Genomic DNA, 18070 nt, shown 5'->3' on the forward strand with positions numbered 1-18070 from the left:
TAGCACTGTGGCGTGCATGTGCTGCTGAAAACAGACTTCCGTGTGCACTGCGGAAAACAGCCTTCCGTGTGCGCTGCAGAAAACAGCCTTCCGTGTGCGCTGCGGAAAACAGACTTCCATGTGCATTTGCCTGGAATCAAAGTCAGGTGGCACTGCTGCCCTGCGTGGGCTTCTGGTTTGGTCGCCCAATTACGTTGCGGGGAGTGGATTCTAGTCTCTGTGTGTGCGCAGGCTCAAATTCCGTAGCAGTGCTGCGGTCCCTGTGGGCGCTCCCAAGCTCAAATTCCCTTTGGGGTGCTGAGGCCAGAGCAAGGGGCGAGTCTATCAGTTACTATGGTGCTATCCACGATCCTGCGGGTAGGGGGATAGGCTCTTTGACTCACAGAAATCTGCGGCCGGGAAGTCTGGATTCTAGTTGTCTGTTGGTCTGAAACTGTGGTCGCAGTTCTCTGTCCCCAGTGGCTACAGGGTCCTGGTTTGCGTTTGAGACACGACTGGGTGGTGCTGAGGCCAGGATCCTAGTCTCAAGCAGCTCTGTTTCTCAAGATGGCGTGGTCTCTGTGCCTGCACTGGCTGCCCAGAAGTGTCTGCTTTGTGCACGGGGCTCTGCTGTCCAAGACTGCTTAGTTTGGCAGCCCCTTGGATGACCTGCAGAATCTAACTGTCCCTAGCTCATACACACACACACCACACACGTCTATACTCTCCTCTATGGTTCTCTCACTCTCTCACACTCTCTCCCTCCCTACCTTCCTGCAGGTCGCCATCTTCCAATCTCTTGAGAAACTGGCTTTCTAGTTTGTGTTAAATTTCTTGAAAGAGGCTTCCATAAACTCAATCCAAGTTTGAAATCATCCAACAAGATATTCTTTTTTGGCCTAAATTCTAAGGACTTCTTTTCTGAAGAGTTGCATCTTATGAAACCCAGGTTATTGCCAGCCAATTGGACACTCTTCAGTTGCTTTGAAAAGTGTACAAGGGGTCATGCTTTCTGTCTAATACTAGAGTTTTAATGGTGGTGTATGTGCTCCTGAGACGCATGTGTTTCCCTAGGGGATGCAACTCCTAGTTTCTCTGCCCCATTTCCAGTTTAACGTGTACATTGAGATTTGTTGCTAAGCTCTGCTAAAGGCATTTTTGATATGCATTTGAGCTGGTGAAGTGAAATAAATTTCTAACTCGTTTCTTTGAAGATTTATCAGGCAGTTTTGTTGATGTTTCTTGCTTCATTTCTCTTACCCATCACAGAAATGAATTTCCAGGCTAGGCAGTAGCCAAGGCTCTGGATCTGTGTGAGCATGTCAAAAGCATTCTAAGAAGAGCAAAATATTTAGAGGAAGAATTTGGAAAATCAGCCTTAAGGGATTTAACACATTTTTCTTCTAATTCAGTCCTGTGTTTGTCCTCCTAATGGAGAAAGGTCATTGATGGGTAAGATTTACTGAGGCAGGAAAGGCTTTCAGAAACTACATGTGTTTCTAAACTCCAAATCTAAAGAAAACACTTGTTTGGGAACCAGAAAGAATATATTTAGACTGTAAGTTATACTCACTTATTTAATCTATACTAATAAAAGGGTAATATGCTAATTAGGGCTGAAGTCTTCCAGACGTCCATCTAAACAAAGCCACAGCGGCTGCGAGGCCCAGGGCTCAGGCAGCCTTGAGTGCAGGCAGCCTTGAGCCCCGGTGGCTGCAAAGCTGTCAGTAGGACATCCCCTGAGGGCTCCCGGACTGTGAGAAGGGGCAGGCTGGGCTGAGGGACCCCCCCCCCCCCGGCAGAGTGCACGAATTTTCATGCACTGGGCCTCTAGTTCATATATAAATAATATAGTTATATGTAAGTTAACTAATTGGCTTGATAATGGAGAGTTAAAATAATTCGAGACTTTTGGAGTTCTGTGTAAATTTCTAGGAAGGCAAAATGATTGATCAGAATAGCATGACTTAGATTTTGAGATGCCCTACTACCGCTTTGCTAGTATATTTTCACCTCCCTGTTATAGAGACCTGGGCCAAGGTCATAATGTTTGTGGTATGGAGGGCAGTTCTATACTACCAAGTGTTCCAAAGCAGTTACATTTTTAATCTCATAAGCTGCAGGCTAATTCCTGTTCTTTACTGAATTCCGGTCTGGGGTGTGTGTGTGTGTGTGTGTGTGTGTGTGTGTGTATGAAAAGAGTAAAATGTGAGCTTAAGGCTTATTGAAATCTGAATCCTTTTTTCCTCTTTAAGTATACTACAAATATTAATATAAAAGAATTTTGATGAATTTTGGAGTGTTTTTGAAATTTTGGGGTTGATTATCTTTTACAAGCCAATATTTTATTTTATATCAGTTACTTAGTCTCGTATTCAGACTTTGATTGGACTCAAAGATCAAAGACTATTGTAGAAACATTACCTCTTTGATTTTTATAAACATCTCTGTATGGTGGGAATCTATCTTTAAAATTTGATTTCATTCTATATTTGATAAAATTGAAAGATTTTATTTATCATTTGATAAGGTGACGGGTACTTCATTCTACTTTATACCTGTTGAGGACCCTGCATAGTATTAGATAATTTAATATGATTTTGAAAATAAGAAGGCTAAATACCTAGAAAAGAGGTTACGAAAAAAATACAATGTGGTAATATTATCCCTTAGAATTTTTCTTATTTTATGGTCAAACATTCTTAAGTTGTATGAAGGTTATGAAATTAACAGAATTTAATATTTATGACATATGTATTTGTTTATAGCATTAAAGAATAATACGGCACCATTTACAAAAATAAATCTTTTGAAAGTAGTGGGACAAGTAATTGGATTTTTCAAGTGCTCTGAACACTGATTTTAATATATTTATATTGGTGGGCTGGTATAGTGCTCTCTGCCAGTTGATGTGTCTGGTTGCCTTACATTCTGTGTATAAACTGAGCTCTGTCCCTCTGGGGTGTGATGTTCAAGGCTGGGATATTCACAGCGTGTAAGCAAGTCCTCTAGGTTAATAAATGGCTGATATGTGGCCTTGATCAGATGGCAGAAAGCCTGCAATCGGGGCTGATGCTGACTGCGTTGTCCTCTCTGGAAGGAAGGCCTCTGCTTAGCACAATTAACATCAAGAAGTTTCTTCGACAGCAGCTTTGTTTTTCATCCAGTTGTCCCCTCTGTGTCCCGGAGGCAGTCTCCAATAACCCTTATGGATCTATAGAAGTGCACTTTCCTGAAGCTGCTGCTATATTTATTCCAGGAATGACCTTTTCATTACAAACTCTCCTTCCAGAAGAGAGTAAGGACCAAAGACACCACAGACATGGGGAAGAGTCGGGAGTGAATGTCTAATTATGCCGTTAGAGCTGAGTGAGGAGGTCTGGGTGGGAGGAAGCCCTTTCAGATGGATGGATGGAGGGCAGGGCACACCGGGGCCTCCTCTGTTATTATTTTGCTGTTATCATGCCGCAGCGGGCGGCGGGGGGTAGGGGGGTGCTGCAGCCTGGTGGTATGGACAGTAGTGGAACCAGCAGTGTGTATATAGCAGCTTTCTGCACTGTTCCAGGTGCTCCTTGGGCAGCTTTCAGAACTACTTGGAGGTTGTTAACAGGCTGCTTTGTAGGACTTAAATAATGATGACTCTTGCTGGTTGTATTAGGGCAGTGGTCGGCAAGCCGCTCTGTTGACTAATGCGTTTGCCGACCCCTGGGATAGGGGCTTAATCACAAGGAACAACAACAGCCTGTAATTCTTGGAATTGAGAGTCTAGGTTGTTGTGGAGCAAACACGAGTGAACGACCACTGGAGTCCAGACCAAATTAAAATTTAGGGAGCCTTTAATAGCCAGCCGGCGACTGCTCTGCCTTTCTCTACACAGGGAGTCCAGAGAGCAGCAGCGACCCTTTGTGCAGGACCACTTTTAAGCACATTAACCACATCCTGTTTTTGCAGAGCAAGCAACCTAAGACAAAACAGTTTTTCCCAAGTAATGTCAGGGTCATGCCATTGACGACCATGTTATTCATAGGGTCATCCTGTTCTTCAGAAAGCTGACAGTATTCTATCTTGCAAGGCTATTTTGTGAGGTGCAGCAGGGAAGGGGCCATGAGACCATATCTCAAGGCCTGGCCTGGTGTCAGCACTGACAACTCTATCTGGGGCATGGTCCACGGCCTCTCTGGAGTGCTCAAAAATTCCCACTGTTTAACAAGGTCAGTGGTCGGCAAATTCATTAGTCAACAGAGTGGCAAACCGTGGCTCGCAAGCCGCAGTTTGCCGACCACTGTATTAGGGTATTGGTGAGCAATTGAAGAGGATATGATTAGAAGTAACAGAAAGGGTAAAATAGATGTTTATCTGATTTGTTCATACATATACTATACTAACAACAATAACAAGAACAAAGAAGACTTGAACACCAGCTCTGTGCCAAGTATTTTCCACTTATAGTCACTAATCCTCACAGTGCCCTTATGAGCTGGGTGCTATTTATCCACATTTTACATATGGGAGCTTCGAGGCTAGGAGCCCCTATAATGACTTACCCAAGGCCCCAGGCTAGTACATTGGGATGTGGTCTATTTGGTTCTAAAACCCTCTGATCTTATCATTACACTGCTAGGCCTCCTTATAGCCAACGAAACAACCCTGCCCATCTTCAAGTTCAGGATGCTTTAGTTTTTTAAGGTCAATTTTCATTTGTGCCTTGAAAAATGATTTTGTAATTACTTTTAAAAAATACTGATTTCTCTACTTGCAAAATATATAGATCATATTTATGGAACAAGATCATTCAAATCTTGCCATGTCATTCTTTCTACAGGGAATAGGGTATGGAATTGACTGTAAACCTTATACTAGACTTACACTAAACCTTGAACTAGTTTTTGTTCTGGAAGGCATAGAACTCATAGAAAAAGAAGGGAAATAATGAATTTCTTAGTTTTTAAGATTTTTTGTTTGTTTTGAACATGCTGACATTTTTATTATGATGAAATTTTACTTAAAATGCAAGTCTGTATTGCATATGATAGTTCTAGCCTACAAATGTGGATTTAATGGCTGCTGGCAATATACCGACGCTTGGGAAAGGTGCCTGAGCCTCTCTGTGCTGCATAAATGTGTTAGCGGGCTCCATAAATGCTGGATCTTCAGCCATGACATTCTTCATTAGCTGGGGATCATTGTGCCTCAGGAAGTCTACCGGTAGCACCATTTAAAAGTCTCTGGGATAGAGATGATCTTGTATAGTGTCTCATACTTTTCCCTTCTCTCTCTTTTTCCCTCCCACAGATGAACACAATGACGTGCAGAAGAAAACCTTTACCAAATGGATAAATGCTCGCTTTTCAAAGGTAACCAAGACTTTCCAAAAGCCTCTGATGATCCACATGCTTCATTCTGATTGATGGAGCTTAGTTAGAAGTACAGTGAATTACCCCCATGAAATGTGACCTAACAAAAATATAGAGCTACATTTCTTCTTCTTTTATTGTCTTCTAAGATAGGTTGAAGTAAAAATTCTGGTACAAATAGTTCAGGGTGCAAATGGCTCTTTATTTTCACCTGGCAGTCTCTGGACATTAAGCCAATAGTTTGCTCCTTTTGCCTCTCTGAATCCTGGGTGTGTTTAGGAAATGAGCATATCACTGGGAAAATTTTGTGTTCACTTGGCTGAAAAGGTGATTTCATTTTGCCTGGTTAAGATCAAGTTGTTATCATTCAGGCAGCCGTTCTGCCCTGTGCAGAAAAGCTTAGGGATTTTTACACTGGTTGTGGCTAATAATGCTTACCTACCATGTTTTTCTTTTCTTGAGAACTTCCTCAATCCTTTCCCCAAAGTTGTACTCTTCCCCAGTATTTCTTACCACTTGGATTATAATCAAGGTTTTGATTGATATTTTGCTTAGGGGCAGAGTAAGCTGAAGAGAGGAATCGCAACACTATTTTCAAACTTGTCCTATTAGAGTTATCCATTGGTTATTGAACTGGTTCCCTCCTGGGGCCTCTGGGTAATCCAGAGGCTACTGGAAATTTTGTTCTCTGAGTCTGAGATGAGAGGAAATTTTCAGGTTAGTGGATTGTAGGATGACACTATAGCAAGATGAAAAAAAAAAACCTCTCTCAGAGAAATGCCATTATGGTATTTAAAATAGTCTGAAAGCTATTTTAATTGAGCTATTTTTTAAAATTTTCTACTTGGGAAGGTTGCAAAGGTTAGGAAAATAGACATTGCTATTCCTTTGAAGCAAAATGAAAGTGTTTTAAGATTACTTTGAGTAGCAGTGCAGTTTAAAATTGCTCCACATCCCAATACTTAAAGTTGATTATTTGATTGCAACAAATTTTTATGTTTTGCAAGTTTTTTTTTTTTTTTTTTGAGGGATATTTTATCTAGCCTCTGAGAATGTAAGGAGTGTGAAAACTGTCTGACATTGACAGAAAGGTCAAGCATATAGAAGTGCTTGCACAATTGGTAGTTTTCTGTGTAGGATTATTCCAAAGCAGAGGTATTTTTTTTTTTAAATTTTTTTGGTAAATTTTAATTTGTTTTGTTGTAGAAGCACAGGTAACCTTTGGGTGCCTTTGATTGCCAGTAGTCCCAGGATAGATGATTTTATGAACTTGATATTTAAAATTTTACACTTGTACTGTATGTATTATTTTGTAACATTAAATCAGGACTTTAAGTCCCATGCAGGTTATTTGCTCCAGGAGGCTTTTAAGTATTGCCAAAACAATGAAAAGCCCAAGTAATGTTACCACTCAGTAAAAGCTAAAGTTATGTAAACTGACATGGAAGCTAAAAGCTTGTTTCATTTGGAGAAACAGTATTAAAAATTGAGCTGATCCTGGAAACAATTTCTTTGAGATTACTTCTAATAAGAAATAGATGTCAAAAAAGAAATTTGGATGAGTCTAGAACAAATGTATCAAAGAAATTATGAATATTTGGATATAATGAAGTAGAGGAATATGTTACACTTCATATACTATATATACACTAGAGGCCTGGTGCATGAAATTTGTGCACAGGGGCGGGGGGTGTCCCTCAGCCCAGCCTGCACCCTCTCCAATCTGGGATCCCTCTCACAATCCAGGACTGCTGGCTCCCAATTGCTCGCCTGCCTGCCTTCCTGATTGCCCCTGGCCGCTTCTGCCTGCCAGCCTGATCACCCCCTAACCACTTCCCTGCCAGCCTGATCGATGCCTAACTGCTCACCGGCCGTCATGATTGCCCCTAACTGCCCTCCCCTGCAGGCCTGGTCACTCCCAACTGCCCTCCCCGGGCAGGCCTTGTCCCTCCCAACTTCCCTCCCCTGCAGGCCTGGTCCCCTCCAACTGTCCTCCCCTGCCGACCGGTCACCCCCAACTGTCCTCCCCTGCAGGCCTGGTCCCCCCCAACTGCCCTCCTCTGCTGGCCCAGTCACCCCTAACTGCCCTCCCCTGCTGGCCTGATCGCTCACAACTGCCCTCCCCTGTTGGCCATCTTGTGGTGGCCATCTTTGACCACATGGGGGTGGCAGAAAAGCTTAGGGATTTTTACACTGGTTGTGGCTAATAATGCTTACCTACCATGTTGTTCTTTTCTTGAGAACTTCCTCAAAGTTGTACTCTTTCCCAGTATTTCTTACCACTTGGATTATAATCAAGGTTTTGATTGATATTTTGCTTAGGGGCAGAGTAAGCTGAAGAGAGGAATCGCAACACTATTTTCAAACTTGTCCTATTAGAGTTATCCATTGGTTATTGAACTGTGTGTGTTGGAGTGACAGTCAATTTGTGTGTTGGAGTGATAGTCAATTTGCATATCACCTTTTATTAGATAGAATATTTACTTATTTATTTATTTTTATGTTTATTTTTATTTTTTTCTTCTGGCTGTCTTAAGTCCATAAGTCTGACTGCTTCCATACTGGTGACCAGGAAAGGGATAGACTGGGAGATTCCCATAGACTCCTTGCTCGGCTTAACTCCCGCAGAGCTGGTGTAAGGTTGGATTTGAGCATGGTGTCACTAGGTAATCAAGAAGCTGGCACAAGGAAAAAATCCTGTTGAAGGGGATGAATTGTATGTCACTCCTACTTTATCCATGCCCTTTGGTATATCGTGGTGAACTTTAAAATAGAATTCTTGATCGAGTCCGCTGCTTTCCTGTGATGTGGGCCCCTCTGGAGCAATAGGGCTGGTCCCATGTGGTAGGAAATACAACAGACCCTCATGGCATCTTCTGCCATTTAGGAATTTCCTTTAAACTCCTCCAAACATTTAAAACTTCGTGGCTTCCTCCCCGGCCAAAGTTTTGAACGTCAAGTCCTTGTTGATTCTAGTACCCTATATGTTTAACATTGTCTCTTCCTCTCCATCTTTATTGACACCTTTTGCCAAGTCACTATTATCCGAGTTAGGAAAAACTGTGAAAGACTTTAAGATTGGCGGAAAAGATTAGTGGGAGCCCTGCCAGCTAATCTATCTGGGTTATCTGCCGTCCATTATTTTTGAGTTGCTTTGCAATTCTGTGACTTGTAGATAGTCATGCAAATGATACATATTCATAAAAATGTAAAGTAGCTTGGAATGCAATTGATTATTGCCCTCATGGAAAGACCTCTTTTTCATCTATTAAAAATTTATTTCACCTTTCCTTTATATAAACATATGGCATTTTGAATTCTCCTTTGAACCAGTTTTAACACCTTATTGGTTCCCTCATTAATTAATGAGTTGAAGTCTTTGACACATGTTAATATTACATTTGAATGAAATCCACAACTTTACCATTTTTTTAAAAAAAATTATTCCTGAACACACAGACCCCTGTAATACTTTGCTAACTGGTTCTTCCTTTCCATGCTTCACTTTATCCATCCCCTTCCTTCCACTTTCTACAGAGTAGCTGGAGTGATCTTAACGTGTAAGCCTAATGACCTCTTGCTTTCGGTAAAATCTTTCAATGGCTGCTCGTTGTTTGTATTCGGTTTTTAAGGCCCTAAATAGTTAGCCACCCCCCCAGTTTACTCCTAATTTCATTTTACTTTACTCTTGCCTCCTAATTATGCTCTAGCCACATACTCTGTGCCCCCCACCCACGGTCTTCCCATGGCTGGTACACAACTCCTTCATTATTTCCTGGCCACTGCTACGCTTCCTTGCCTGAGCGTAAATGTCACTTACTCAGGACACTTTCTGAGCCCCCAGAGTAGTGTGGGTATGCTCTATACTCTGAAAGTGTTACCCTTTGAAGCACTCATCAAAAGTGTAATTTAAATAATTGTATCTGAAAGTATTTGTCTCTCCTCTCCTAGAGGGTGGTATGTTCCATGGGTGCAGGGTTGTCTGTTTTGTTCACTGAAACAACTTCAGGCACTCAGCAAGCACCCAGTGGGTATTTATAGACTTAATAGATAAATGAATGGCAGTGACTGAAACACACATTTAAGTGTCTAATACTATATATCCATAAACCAGTTAGAAGTGGTTGATTGGAAAGAGACAGGAGTGTGGAAATGAAAGCAATGTGGCATAAATGGTGTCATTTCATGGATTTAAATGCATCAAGGATTTTGCTGCATTTATTTACAAAAACCCAACTATGCAAAGGTTTCATATTTACCTGGTTTCTGGGAGATGTGCTGCAAAGTTTATTAAATCACCATTTGGATTTAATAGGTACCATTCCCTTGTCTAGTGGGTAGGATTCTTCAAATAGGACCCGCCTATAAATTTAGAGTGAAGAAAATGAGTTTTAAAACATAAAAGTGGCTTAATTTATTCCCTGATAAGAGATTTGGAAAAGAGCTTGAGAATACTGAATACTATGGATCTAAAACCATATTTCAATTTTTAACTATATAAAAGAAATATGATCGCTAAGACAGCATTCACTATATATATATATATATATATATATATATAATTTGCTGTAAGTCCTTGTTAATATCTCACCGAGTACACAGTGCTTTGGAGTTTGGTTATCCTGAGAAGTCACACAGTATAGAAAAACTTATGGTTGTTGGATTTTGAAAAGTTATGTAAAGCTCAGAAGAAAATGATTATCTAAAGGAGCTAAGTGTTAGGAAATTAAGCGCTTCTTGCTGGATATGTGGCTCATTTATTTCTGACCTCTGGCAGATTATTAGCCAATTTTTTCAGATCTCTTAGTTTTTATTCCCCTAGCTATGAGACACACTTGATCATAATTGCTTGCCTCATATTGCTAAGAAATAGGAGGCATTATTGTGAAACATTATGAAAGATTGTAGTTAGAAATGCTAAATTAAAACCCTATCAGGTACCCCAAACTTGTGGTATCCCTGGCCTGTGCTATTATATATATTTTAAAACAGAAGTGGAAGAAGAAAGCATTGGCTCAGTAAGCCCACTTGATTCCATTGTCTGGTGGGTAAAGCGTGGCTGGTTCCCTCTAATTTGAAGAGCCTTTGGTTTGTTAGTGGCTGGTCTCCTGGGGGACCAGCCTTGTTGCTTCACTATTGGGAAATGTGTTCTGACTTTAAGCCTGCATTTTCTTTGGATGACTTTCAGAGCTTCTTATCTGGCAGAGCTGAGACATACAAATTGCTGAAGCTCTTTTATCGGTTTAGTGAGGTGATTCTCAAAAAAACAAAACAAAACAAAACAAAACTAACCCAAACGTTTAACACATAAAGGTTAGAGGTAGAAATGTGCAAACTTAAAAATGCTGAACTTGAGTTTGGGCATATTTCTGCTTTTCCCCTTTTGAAGACAAAGGTGAGCCAAGTTTTCATTTAGTTACTATTCCAAACTTGACATTTAAATAGATAGAACAGAAAAGGGGGGAAATCTGGAGCATTTTTTATAGGTTTCAATGTGAAGAGCTATTCAAATGTGTTCCTTTTGGAAACAGTGGGACTTTGCTGTTAGTGGCCTATCATTTTCTCCTTTTTTCATCTTAGAGGTTGATAGTCACAAAAATAGAAGTGGGAAAAGATGTGTAGGGAGGTTTGTAGAGGAGGGAGCAACAAAAGCATACTGCAGGTGTTTAAGCCTTTTTAAAGTCTTGTTAAGGAGACCGTCCAGGCTTCCTGTGTGACAATAAATAGCATTTCCAGTAGAGATTTGAGCTCCACGGTTACGCACTGGGTCTACCATTGATTTATTTTCATGAATATGTGTGTGGCATATAAAACACTCAACTAAGTGTCTTAGGGGCCATAACCATTCAAGTGACCCCTTAGGAAGTTCCAGTTTATGTCTGTTCACCAATGCCTCTCAAAAGCAAACAATAAAATGTATTCCATATTGCTAAACAGCTTCCAGATAGGTTTTGGCTATATTATGTAAGTTTGCTTGTTTTGTTTTCATTCTATTTGATATGTTTGTTGCTTGGTTGGTTCCAAACATTATACTTGCAAAAATCACTTTCACCTGGTTACTCTGGTGAAACTAAAATAAATACATAAGTAAATAAAAAAATAAAAAATTAAATATTATTTAACAAACTGTATTTTGTACATATTAAGTACTTAATAAATGATTTTGACTGAGCCTATTCGTATTTGTAGTTGGTAAATATATTTGGTATTGTAGGCTGAATCTTTATAATTGATGATCAAGTTTTGAATTAATCTGCTAAGAGGAAATGCCTTTTCACCCTTCACCTAGAAAGCAGTGAGCAGAGCCACCTACTAGTGTTCTATTCAGCCTTTGGGAACCCCCTCCCCCAATTTTGCCCACTCCTCCCCTCCAGGATCACTATACTCCCTCTAGTCACCACCCAGGGCCAGCTTTGGGTAAATGCCAGGTTAAGTGGTCCTTGCCCTTTAACTCTCAGATCCATCCTGCCCCACCTCTACCAGACCTCCTGCTGGTCACATCCAATACAGGCATTTTAGGCTCTGGGGCACCAGGGGCAGGGCCTGAGGAAGGACCCTCTCTCTGCTGGAGGCCTCCCTTGGAGAGGGAAAAGCTCCCTGTCCTCTGACTCCTGGGCCTCTCCCACAGACTCCTGCTTCTTCTGCTACTGCCTCTCAGGTGTGCCTGGAGGTTCCACTCCAGAATGGCCAAATGTGTATTCTGCCTTCTGCAAAAAAAAAAATAATGTTTTCTTGGAAAATTATTTCTGAACGTATGGATCACTGTAATAACCTACCATCTGGTTCTTCCTTTCCGTGCTTCACCTTATCCATTCCCTTCCTTCCACTTTCTACAGAGTGGCTGGAGCGATCTTAAAGTGTAAGCTTGGATGGGTAGGCCCAAGCCAGTGTGGGCCATTGAGCTATAAAGAGAGGATTGGTGAAGAGAGGTGGTTTTGGGGGAAAGAAGCTTTTTCTGTTTAACAGAGCTAGGGGGCACTGGACCCATTTTCAGTTGTACCTGGCCTAAGAAGCTTTTAGCTGCAGTTGCTACAGGTAGCCAGGCACCACTAACCACGAGGGGAGCCTTCCTGGGGTGCTGGTGACATTGTTATTGTTTTCCCTGTTAGGGACATTAAAAAACAAACCTGCTAACAAAAAGGCCTTTATTCAATATAGAATCCAGGGAAGACACAATTTATTACTGAATATGCAGTTCAGACTAGTTGCATGCAGGCAGTGGCAAAAGAACAAAAAGTCTGGACAGAATTTCACATGAATATATGGTGAAGTAGAAGAACAGTGGGCACTCATGTCTTGGAGGGACAAATGGATGCACCTGTGAGGTCTCTTATCTACCTCCTTGCATTGGAAAATTAGAGGCAATTTAATCCCTGATAAAAAAAAAATTGGGCCTATTATGTTTGTTTTTTAACATTTAAAAGTGTTATTAAATTTATTGGGGTGACATTGATTAACAAATTATATAGGTTTCAGGTAGACAATTCTATAATACATCACCTGTGTATTGTATTGTGTGTTCACCATCCAAAGCCAGGTATTCTTCTGTCAACATTTATTTGACCCCTTTTACCCTTTTCTGCCTCCCTCCCACCCCCTTTCCCTCTTGTAACCACCATAAACTTGTCTCTGTCTGAGTTTTTGTTGGTCTTGTGTGTTTCTTTGATGCTTTCAGGTCAATATCTCACATGTGAGTGAAATCATATGGTTCCTAGCTTTTTCCGTATGACTTACTTTGCTTAGAATGATATTCTCAAGATCTATCCATGTTGTCGCAAATGGCAGTATTTCATCCTTTCTTATGGCCGAGTAGTGTTCCATTGTACATATGTACCACATCTTCTTTATCCAATCATCTATCAAAGGACACTTCATTTGTTTCCATGTCCTGTCCACTGTGTATAATGCTGCAATGAACATAGGGATACATATATATGTATTTATGTAATAAATACATATGTATTTATGTAATAAATATATGTAATCTTAATATTTTCAAAATTTTGGGTCCCAGAAGAGGGATTGCAGGGCCTGTTACGTTTTGACACTCTAAGGGAAATGAAGAGGCAGGGCAGCTGCCTCTTCTGTAGTAAACAAAGAAAGTGGCACTTTATTTACCTTTACACTATCGTTGTCAATGCCATAACCAATGCCTCGCCCTGGTACCACGGAAGCCCGTCTTTTTAGGAACCACATTCTTCAAACGTCACCCCTGCTTTGCCACGTGTGCATATGTGGAATCAGCTGTGTTGTCTATTTAGTCTGCCTGCAGACCTTGCCTGATGTGCATATGGAGCTGGGGTTTACTCGGCCAGCCGCCCTTGCCTGGTTATTTGTCTATGGCGTCCTCACGTGGCCCTGCCTCTGGCTGCCAGGTGTGTGAGCCCCACATATGGGTCCTTAACATTCCAGTTTTATGAGCACTGTCTCAGTGACTTTGCTTACCAAAATCAAGGTAACAGTTCTGTTACTTGCTGTATGACTCCTGATGCTCTGAAAGACATATGTGGTGTAGCTTGTGTTTTATAGCATACTGTCATTCTTTTTTTTAAAAATATATTTTATTGATTTTTTACAGAGAGGAAGGAAGAGGGATAGAGAGCCAGAAACATTGATGAGAGAGAAACATCAATCAGCTGCCCCCTGCACACTCCCCACCGGGTATGTGCCTGCAACCAAGGCACATGCCCTTGACCGGAATCGAATCTGGGACCCTTGAGTCCTCAGGTCGACGCTCTATCCACTGAGCCAAACCGGTTAGGGCACATACTGTCATTCTTAAGGTACACGCACACTCATTTGTTTGAGTCCTCCGTGAACACAGTGTAAATCATTGCTCTGTAGGTAATGTGGCGTTAGTGTGATCACCGAGCTGTCTATTTCTCGTTTCCCGCTTTCTCCTTCCTTTTCTTCTCTCCCCCTCTCCTTCCGAACAAGCTTCTAAATGGAATCTTAAGATCTTGTGGTGACCACCATGAATTTTTAAGGGTGAATTAAAAATTAAGCCCTGCACTCTCTAACTCTTTAGGTGACCATAGCACATCTTGCTCGTTTTCCTTTGTCAAGGTGTTTAAAGACGTTAGGCATTTCACGGAACTCATTCTGCTTTCAGTCAGAAGCCATGCTGTGTTCATTCTTTCACCAGATCATACAGTCTTCATTTCATCGGTTAAGCTACACATTCTGTAATTGTGACGAACCTGAAGTGCATCAGTTTACTCAATCTGGCATAAAGAGAGTGCAAAGAAGTACAGGGGAAAAGGTGACCCGAGGGGCGGGCAACCAGAGCTGGTCACTTGCAGCTTCTGTCTCTGGAATCATACAGTGTTGTTGCCCTTTATATTTTTATTTTTTTAAGGTTAAATGTGACTCAAGGCTTGTCTGTGCTCCAAGTTCAAGATTGTTTCTATTACTTTGTGTTTATTGGAAAACTATGGAAACCCTGTCATATGAATGGGGAGGGCGACCTGAACTTGGCATTTCTGCAAGGCCAGACACAAAGGAGGTTTTTGCCAAATATTTGATTGAATTATTAAACTGTTCTCGCTGTCAGAGAAATCTCTGCAAATATGTCTTTGTAAAGAACCAAAAATCTAAATTAAGAGGTTAACTGTCCGGAAGAAAGCTTTTATTAAACGGTGACTTCTGACATTCCCAAACTATTTCTCAGGGCGGGTCCCAGTTAGAGCCTGTGAAACCACCAGCTCTGCTTGAAAGCCGTGAGCTTGAGTTCATTCACATGTGATGTGCATATATCTCGTTGCCCTCTTTGGGAAGTCATGGCATCTAACTTCCTCTGTTCTCTGCTCCCAACTGATGAAATGTTTCCTTCTCTATATGTTGCAGTTTTGTGATCTCATAATTTTAGTTGCAATTTAGCACAGACTTTGAGGACCTGGGTTCGGAACCAGATTCTGTGGTTTCACATCCAGGTTCTGACTCTCAGTTGTCATCTCTACGTCTCAGTTTCCTTTCCTTAAAATGCTATTATAAAGAAACAAATACTGCAAGTAAATAATACACCTAAATCTCTGTAAATGTCTTAGAACATGTCTGAGTGATTGCTTTAACTATGCTGAAGAACATTGCATGCTTCCACTCTCTGGTTTGGTATGGCCCATGAGCTAAGCATGTTTTTCTATTTTTACGTGGTTGTAAAATATCCGAAGAAGAATAAATACTTTGTGATACATGGACATTATATGAAATTCAAATTTCAGAATCCACAAATAAAGTTTTATTGGAACCGAGTCATCATTCCGACCAGCTTACTTGTTTATGTAATGACAGTGGCTGTTTCCACATTACAACTGGATAGAGAGGTTTCAGTAGAGACCACCCCCCTGGCCAGCAGCACCTAACCTGGGTACTCACTGGACCTTTACAAAAGACACTTTCTGATCCCTGCCATAGGGCACAAAGCACTGAATCACCACGCCTGCCGATGTTACTCTCCGGGTTGTAGGTAGAACTTCCTGTTAGGCTTGGGCTGTTTTTTTTCCAATCCACATCTGGGACAAATTGTGTTTGTCGGGGATATGTAGTATTATGTATTGGTTGGCCATATGTGCGGTGAGCATGGCTGTGCTTTTGTGTAATTTTGAACCATAGTTTTGGATTTGTATGAGCATTGTACCTTCCGGGAGGAGAGTCACAGGTTGTATTTTGTCCTCTTCGGCCGTCCTGCACACGGTCCTCCTGAAGGTAACAGAAAGGAGTGAGTACACGGATAGTACCATCCTTGGGGGTGGGCTGAGAAAGTGCTAGGATAAGGCGACAGCACATATTTCTTATTGATTGCCATCAATATTTGTCTGAAATTTTGAAACAGAATAAAGAGAGTTGATGTTACGGTATGGTTTTTGTTTTTAAAGAAAATAAAGGCATTGGTCGACCTTGTATGAGTGAATGGCTTCTAGAAAGACAGGACTGGGTATCAGTCGTCTTTGTTTCAACAAATACTCCACAGGGAAACTTTCTCAAAATTTGTTGCTCAGTAAATGAATGAATGAATGAATGAATGGGATACGAGAGAGATGAAAAGAGTGTCTCATTCAGAAAAATTAATGCTGCCTCTTAATTCACGCCACCCACTTCACCACTGAGCAGCAGTGGAGCTTTAGGAGGAATCCAGTGAGTGTTCTGCAGAATTACGCCATCTCCCTAAAGCACAGGTGTGCTCTTAGTGTCAGCAAATTCCGTAGTTTTGAATGGGATGTACCCTTCGTGAATTCAGGACCTGGAAGATATTTCTCTGTGAATTGACACTACCATGTACTCAGGTTCAGAGCTTGCTTTTACATTCCTTCCTGGGATGAAGAAGTGCTTATTTTTAATTTATTATTAAAAAATGATACACTATTAACTACAGTGGACTTTATAGTTTTCTGGACATCTTTTCAGACATTGTTGAAATTTTATGGCACCTTTATGACAGTAGAAATATTAAAGTTAAGAGTTTATGAGATGAATGACAATATCTACTTATTAAACATCTGTCATCCTAGTTGTATTTTGGTTTTTTAAATTCTCACCCAAGGATATGTTTTACTGATTTTAGAGAGAAGGGGAAGGGGAGGGAGGGAGAGGGAAAGAGAGAGAGAGAGAGAGAGGTAGTGATGTATGAGAGAAACATCAATCAGTTGCCTCCCGCATGCACCCCCATTGAGGAATGAACCAGCAACCTAGCTACGTGTCCTGACTGGGATTGAACCAGCAGCCTTTCAGTGCACAGTGTGTGTTCCAACCAACTTAGCCACACTGGCTGGAGCTGTCATTTTCGTTTTTTAATAGACGAGCAAATAAACACAGAAAAACCAAGTAACTTGCCCAGAGTTATATGGTGGGTAAGAAGCTTTTCTTGTCTACAGTGAGGTCATTGATGGACATTCATAATTAGTCATAGCATGGACAGATATTTACATGTTTTTATTTTATATTATGTTGTTTTATATTATCTTGTTTGTACATGGAAAGTGAATTTGAGAAGGGTCAGTGCTGCCTGGACGTTATTTAGCTGCCCTTGTCATCTTTATTTCCTACGATCCTTCCTGTGCTTAGATTGCCTATTTGTTTCTCCCATGAACTTGACCTCTATTCTTGTCTCTTCACTCTAAGACCAAGGTTGTTCACTTCCCCGTGAGACGGAATCTGATTATTTGGTGGCAGGTTGCTGAAGTGCGCTTTGGTTGGTGGAGGAAGGGGAAGGTCAGAGGCCGCAGGTGAGCAGGCCACTTCTGCGCTTTGCTTTCCCTGAGAGCAGCTGGAGGGCTTTAATGTGCAGGAGACTTCCCCTCGCTCAGCCTCCTGAGATACTTCTGCACTTCTGCTTCTGGACCGCGTCTCCTGTATTATGCAAATCTGTTTGTTATTGCGGTCGGGAGATAATCTATGTGTCCCTGACACCGTCGCTGCTCACGAAAATGGGAACTGGGAAGAGAAGAGCAGCTTTGTTTCACATACAAATGAGTCATAGTCTATTCTTTACTGATTCTATGATGAAAACTTGGCCACTCATTGAAAGAAAAATACCACATGATCTCACTCATTTGTGGATAGTAAAAAACATTATAAACTGATGAACAAAAAGATAGATACAGAGGCAGCAAAGCATCAAACAGACTGTCAAATTACAGCGGGAAGGTTAGGGAGAGGTGGGGGAAATAAGAGATCAACCGAAGGACTTATATGCATGCATATAAGAATAACCAACGGATGCAAAACATTGGGGGGTGAGG

The 18070-nt window shown here is 41.2% G+C and overlaps 1 protein-coding gene across 3 annotated transcripts in view; it reads left to right on the plus strand.

The window, feature by feature from the left end:
- Nucleotides 1–18070, plus strand: part of UTRN (utrophin) — a 479531-nt gene that overhangs the window by 106622 nt on the left and 354839 nt on the right. For all 3 annotated transcript variants that reach the window (XM_080663479.1, XM_080663480.1, XM_080663478.1), the window contains one exon: nt 5272–5333. In XM_080663479.1, the coding sequence (XP_080519605.1) occupies nt 5272–5333 (62 nt within the window). The remainder of the gene's footprint in view (nt 1–5271; nt 5334–18070) is intronic.

This window comes from Plecotus auritus (genome assembly GCF_963455305.1).
Source record: "Plecotus auritus genome assembly, chromosome: 4".
Taxonomy (NCBI): Eukaryota; Metazoa; Chordata; class Mammalia; order Chiroptera; family Vespertilionidae; genus Plecotus; species Plecotus auritus.